General features: G+C 56.1%; 1 protein-coding gene across 1 annotated transcript in view; it reads left to right on the top strand.

Annotated features, from left to right (window-relative positions):
* DOT1L (DOT1-like histone H3K79 methyltransferase) overlaps positions 1 to 6,680 on the top strand; it is a 40,525-nt gene that overhangs the window by 1,363 nt on the left and 32,482 nt on the right. The window contains exon 3 of the mRNA XM_006897979.1: positions 6,107 to 6,181. Coding sequence (XP_006898041.1) covers positions 6,107 to 6,181 — 75 coding nt within the window. The remainder of the gene's footprint in view (positions 1 to 6,106; positions 6,182 to 6,680) is intronic.

Below are 6,680 nucleotides of genomic sequence, written 5' to 3'. Positions count from 1 at the left end.
GACACCCCATCGTCTCAGCACCCCTCCTCAGACACCCCATCGTCTCAACACCCCACCTCAGACACCCCATCGTCTCAACACCCCACCTCAGACACTCCATCATCTCAACACCCCACCTGAGACACCCCATCGTCTCAAAACCCCACCTGAGACACCCCATCGTCTCAACACCCCGCCTCAGATACCCCATCATCTCAACACCCCGCCTCAGACACCCCATCGTCTCAACACCCCACCTCAGACACCCCGTCATGTCAGCACCCCACCTCAGACACCCCGTCATGTCAGCACCCCACCTCAGACACCCCGTCATCTCAACACCCCGCCTGAGACACCCCATCATCTCAACACCCCATCATCTCAACACCCCTCAGACACCCCATCATCTCAACACCCCACCTAAGACACCCCATCATCTCAACACCCCTCCTCAGACACCCCATCATCTCAACACCCCACCTCAGACACCCCATCATCTCAACACCCCACCTCAGACACCCCGTTATCTCAACACCCCACCTCAGTCACCCCATCATCTCAACACTCCACTGCCTCAGACACCCCATCATCTCCTCCACCTCTCAGCACCTCAGACACCCCACCACCGCAGACACCCACTCACAACCTGAGACACCCCGTGGCAGTTCCATCGACACGCACAGTGGTCGTGAGTGGGGATCACCTTGACTTGGTGAATTTCCCACGAAGGACACAGGCCCGAGTGACCTAGTCCGTGGGGGCTGCACTGCTCCCTCTCTGCTGGTTCTCCCACCACAGAGGCGGCGCAGCCTCTTCTCACACTGTTTACAGCCTTGGCGGGTCAGGTACGAGTCAGATCTGGCTCTGTGACCGTGAATGTGGTCGTGGGTTTGGGGGTACCCCCATCAGTTTTTCATCACTGGCTCAGGACAGGCCTGCGGAGCCGGGAGAGAGCCTTGGTCAGGGCATTTTCACTTTTTGCTGTGTAACCGTAGATAAGTCACATCACTTCTCTGGGCCTCAGTTTCCCAACCTGTACAGTGGGGCCAGTGATCTCCCCTCTCCCTGTGCACACACAGTGCCTGTCGCCCGTGTCAGTGCTCAGAGCTCATTGTCCCAAGGTTGACGGCCTTCACCAGGGCCAGGTCTGGGCTGCGTGTGTGAGGACCCTCACCAGGCCTGAGCCTACCCTCTTGTGGGCGGGCAGAGGAGAGAGTGGGGTCTTGACTAGAACAGAGAAGGAGGCTGACCCTGCCCCCAGGGTTCTGCCTACACTGGACTTCCTCCTCTCGCCGGGACCCCTGGCCTGGAATCTCACTGTGTGCAGGATTCTGTCGCCCCTGAGTCCTAGCAAGTCCTGTGTCCACTGCCCCAGCACGCCCACCCGCCGCCTGGCTCGGTTTGCCCTTGGCGTGGCCTGGTAACCCCCTACAAGGAGAGGTGGGACAGTTCTGTTGACATGGGGTCTGACATGAGCTGGGTTCAGAACTTGGGTTTAGCTGTCCTCTTCCTGACTCAGTTTGTGGGCCAAGCAGGCTAGGTTGCCTAAGGAAGTGGGGTGCCCTGGCTTCCCCCATGTGCCTTACCTCAGGATGGGCTGTGCTCCTCCAGGCCTCGGATTCCTGAGCATGGACCCAGCGTCCCTGATTCTCTGTGCCCGTGGGAGCAAACGTGGCTAGGAGCGTGTGTCCCTGTCCTGTACTGACCTTTTAGAAGGAGCATGCCTTCCAGTCCAGATGCAAGTGGCAGCTGGCAGGCAGACCTAGAGAAGGAACGGGGACCCTCTTGGGGCCCCTTGTGATCCTGCAGGACCTGCTGGGGGGTGCTGGAGCAGCCCGCCCGGGGAGATCTCTCTGAGCTTGGGTGAGCCCGGCCTCAGCTCTGGAGCAGGAAGACACCAGTCAAGAAGGAAATTGGCGCCACTGTCAGGTCAGAGTGGCCCCCTTGCAGCGTGCCTCTTCGGAAACTGTCAGGGGCTCCTTGGGTTAGACCTGCGGCACTCCATGTGTGCAGAGAGGCTGTGACCTTCAGAAGCAGGACACTGGACCCGTGTTGCAGGTGCCTCTGAGTGGATTCGAACTGCCAGCCTTCTGGCTAGTGGTCTAGCATTGAAACTTTTGCAGCATCCAGGGGCCCCCTTGTTGTGAATCACGGCGCTGAGCCGATTCTGACTCCCTGTGGCCTGTAGGACAGAGGAGAGCTGCGCCCTCGGGCTCCAGGGCTGTTCTGGTGATGGAAGCTGGCTGCCTGCCTGTCATGCCCCTGTTGACCAGCTGGCGGGCTAGAACTTCAGCCAGAGGCTATGAAATGTCTGTAAAATATGGTTCCTTTTGTGCACTGACCTGGTGCCCTGCGTCTTGGCTAAATTAATTTAGGTTCTAGTAGTTTCTCTGAGTTTCTTAGGACCTTCTGCATGTCAGATCCTGTGTCTGATCAAAGACAGCGGCCATTTGTTTTTGCTTTTCTCCCTAGTTGAGCTGTCCACTGTGCTACTGTTGGATGCCCTCCAGTGGGTGCCGACTCCTGGGGACCAGGAAAGGACTGGCCCCAGCGGCTTGCTAGGTGGCCCGCTTTGTGGGAGCAGAATGCTGTCGAGGGGATTCAAACCACCATCCTCTCGGTTAGCATCCTGGCACTCAGCTCACACACCAGGGCTCCTTGCTGCGCTGGCCGGGATGTCTGGTGCCAGGCTGAGGGGAAGCGTGGTTGCAGATACCCCTCCCACACCTTCCCCAGGGGACGGGAGGGGAGAGTGTGTGACCTCCCAAAATGAGTGCCGTCTGCCTGTGGACAGGGCACCCAGGGAGAACTGGCTGTGAAGAAATGTTAACCCGAGAGGCCAGTGAGGGCTGGTGTCTCAGATGCACCCATTTTTGGGACTGTCTACTGCTCCCCGGGCTCAGAGGACAAGGGAAGACGGGGCAGTGACTCGGCTGAGAGCTGTCAGGACCACGTGGAGCCGCAGCGTCCACCTCCCCCAGGCTCTGCCCGGAGCAGGGGGAGACTCCTGGGAGAGGCCCGGGCCTGTGGTTCACGGGGTCTGGGAGAGTGGGAGGGCAGCGTGAACCTGGCTCTGTGTATCGGAAAACTGAGACGGGCCAGGACAGCGGTGAGAGGAACGACTGCTTCCTGGGGGGGGCACTCTGGATGCCCGTCATGTTAGCACTGCCCGCCACAAGGCTTCAGCGCTGAGCTCTCAGAAGTCATCACCAGGTCTGTTTTCCGAGTTCTGCGTGAACTCAGCAGCCCCAGCCCATGAGCTGCTTGGAGCACCAGGGCCTGCCGGTGTGGGCAGGGGTCATCTCCACTCTTGCAGGCTCCTTCCTCCTGTGGCCCTGCCGGAGAGGCCCGGGTGGCTTTGCTGCCGGAGGCTTTATCATAGGCGAGTAGACTTTGAGCTCTGGGTTTCTGTTGGGTTTCTTTTAGGCTTTGAGTTTTGTGACACACCTTTTCTCCATCTGTCCAACATCACACTACTTTTCCCCCGTCTGTTCTGTCGGTGCAGTGATTTGCAGAAGGGAACTTAAATTATTAAGCAACTATCGATTCCCCCTGTAATCGACAGGGACCGTGGCCTGCCGCGTCCTGGCCATCGGTAGTGCAGGGAGAGGAACTGTGGAAAGCCTTTCCCCATGTTTGGAGGGGCCTCCCCTGGCCTTGCAGACTCTGGAGCTTTCTCACCTTTTCTCCTCCCACACCACTGGGAAGCCTCTTGGGGCCTGACCTGGGTTTGTGAGAGCCCAGTGCAGGTCACTGTGGGACGTGGGGACTTGTGCAGCCACTGGTGGATTCTCGCGTCCCCGTATGCCATGTGCCGGGGGACGGCCAGGTGGTGAGGTATCCCGTCTGGGTGCAGCACCTGGAGGACACAGCCAAAGGTTACTCCCTGCTAACAGCCAGCGTGAAAAGTAGTAATAGCTCTGTCACTTCCACCCTGGACAATCTCCAGTCCCTTGTAACTAGAGGGAAGCTACTTACCTATTTTCTTCTTTCTTAAAAAGAATGTGGCTAGGGGAGCTCTGGTGGCCTAGTGGCAAGGAGCTGCGACTACAATCCTAGAGATGCATGGTTCGAATCCACCAGATGCTCTGCTGGGGAAGGAGGGACAATCTCCTCCTGTACCAGTCAGATCTGGTTTGACGATACACTCACACACACACAAAAAAGAATGGGGCTGTTCAGGTGACGGTAGTTGTGTCACCGTTTGCACAACAGTTGTTTGTTAACCACTGTGTTGAAAAAAAAACCCCAAAACCCACTTAGAAAACAAACTTGCATAAATGCCACCATGATCACATGCTTGTTGCGTTCAGTAAACTAATGTTTTATTTCCTTTTTATTATTATTTAAATAGTAGTTTACAAATCAAACAGAATTTCCATTCAAATGCATTTTGTTTTATGACATTGGTCACAGTTCCCACTTCCTCCCTGTGATTCTTGTTTCCATTCTTCCTTCTTGCCTTCCCCTTCCTGTTTACTTTATTCCTACACAGGTGCTGCCCTTTGGCTCTTATATATGGTTGATTCTTAGAAGAACTGGCTAATGTTTTAAGAGGGGCTTTGAGTCTCTTCATGAGAAGTGCTAGTATCTACTTTTCCTTTCTTGGAATGACTGGTGTTGGTGCCAGATTAATGCTGGCCTCATGAAATCCTGAAAGACTTTATGCTGTTTCTTCATAAATGCTTTCCCAGTGCTCTGTGAGGCCAGCTGGTTTCTTTGTTGCAAGACATTTGATCTGGACTGCAGGTTCTTTAAGACAAAGGGAGTGTGAGGCTGCAGCTTCTGTGTCAGTTTGTCCCTCCCCCAGCTTGCTGGGTGATCAGCTGTTCACATTAGTGGTAGGTCCTGTAGTGATGGCTCCCTCTCAGCTGTGTCGAGATCTCGGCCATGTGGACACACTGCGGTGGGCAACGGTGCTTTTCTGCGTCTCTTTACCTGGAGGTTCCCCTTTCATCTTTTATTCTTACCCTGTGCTTGTTGAAGGGTTTGTGCTGACTTCCTGCATTGATCATTCCCTTTAGATTCTGGTAGAAAGGTTTCTTTCTGCTCCCTGCTTTCCCTGGGGCTCTTCGGAGTCCGTGGATTTGCTCAGCTGTCTGGAGTCTGCAGCGTTAGAACTTGCAATTCCATGAACTGTACTCTAACTTCCATGTACACTTGATAGGGTATGATTTGAAGTAATGCTTCTCTTCTCCCTGTCCTGTTTGGGTTGAGTACCAAGGACTTTGGGGTTTGTACCTGAACAATAGGTGGTCTTTAAGGAGCTCTGGTGGTGCCGTGATTAAGTGCTGGGTTGCTAACCAAACAACTGGTAGTTGGCACCACAGAGCAAAGACCTGGTCATCAGCTCCTGCAAAGATCACCCATGGCCATCGTGTCTCTTCCAACTCAGGACCCCAGGTGACAGTAAGAAGATCCTGTGTTGTTCTGTGCCATCCAGTCGGAGCCAATCCACAACTGACCCTCCAGCGGGTTTTCAGAGGCAGTTAATTGCCCATCTTTCTCCTGTGGGGCAGCTGGTGGATTCTAATCGCGGTGCCTTTGGCTTGGCAGGGCCGCTCCTAACTGCTAGGCCACCACGGCTGCCTGGAAAGGTCCTGACCTGGCTTCCTGACCTGGGATCCCTCTGGGATCTGGTCTCTGAAAAGGCTCCCTGTCGGTGCTGTCAAAGTGGCCCGGACTCAGTGACCCCACCTGCACAGAGAAGCGCTGCCCGATCCCGGCCCGTTCTTACGGCCACTGTGTGGGTCCATCACACCGAGGGAGGCTCCCTCTTTGTCTTCACGTTTGTCCCAGGTGTGAGGTCCTCCTCTAGGGAGTGGCCCTTCCTGGTGGTATACCCACAGACTAGGATCCTTGGCCTCCAAGGGCCACTCAGGTTGTGCATCTTCCAAGATGGGTTTGTGGCGTTCTCCTGGTGGTCCGCAGTGTGTTCATTGTTCCTCACATACACCACAGTTCAGGGCAGGGATGAAATGCCCTCGGAGTCACTGACCTTTTGTGGTTAGCAGCCAAACACTTGACCGCTGTGCCACCACCCCGTGGGGTCGCTGTGAGTCAGAATGGACTCGGCGGGCTCTGACCGCATTGGCAGTGACAGTCCTGTTTGTCCACTCCTTTTCAGATGGGTCTGTGAAGAAATCCCGGACCTCAAGCTCGCCATGGAGAACTATGTTCTGATTGACTATGACACCAAAAGGTAAGGAGCCACCTTCCGTGGAGCTGGCCAGCCTGTCAGCGTCCTTGGAGGGTGCAGGGGGAGGAGCCAAAGCTTCCTGGGCCTGGCCTATGAGCGTGCCTGGAGTGTACGGGGGCGGAGCCGAGGCATCCTGTCAGCATCCTTGGGGGGTGTAGGGGGTGGAGCCAAAGCTTCCTGGTCTAGCCTATGATCGTGCTTAGAGAGTGCGGGTTGCGGAGTGTAGAGCTGGCCAGGCCTATGAGCTGCTTGGAGGGTGTGGGGGTGGAGCCAAGGCTTACTGGGTCTGGCCTATGGACGTGCTTGGTGGCATGGGGGCGGAGCCAAAGCGTCCTGGATCTGGCCTATGAGCGTGCTTGGAGGGTGTGGGGGCGGAGTCAAGGTGTCCTGTGGAGCAGGCCTGCATGTCAGCATCCTTGGAGGGTGTGGGGGCGGAGCCAAAGCTCCCTGGGCCTGGCCTATGAGCGTGCTTGGAGGGTGTGGGGGCGGAGCCAAAGCTCCC

The sequence above is a fragment of the Elephantulus edwardii genome, unplaced genomic scaffold (assembly GCF_000299155.1).
Source record: "Elephantulus edwardii isolate Elephantulus edwardi_28Jun2011 unplaced genomic scaffold, EleEdw1.0 scaffold00217, whole genome shotgun sequence".
Lineage (NCBI taxonomy): Eukaryota > Metazoa > Chordata > Mammalia > Macroscelidea > Macroscelididae > Elephantulus > Elephantulus edwardii.
Note: the sequence above shows the minus strand (reverse complement) of the source record. Positions and strands in the feature narration are given on the sequence as shown.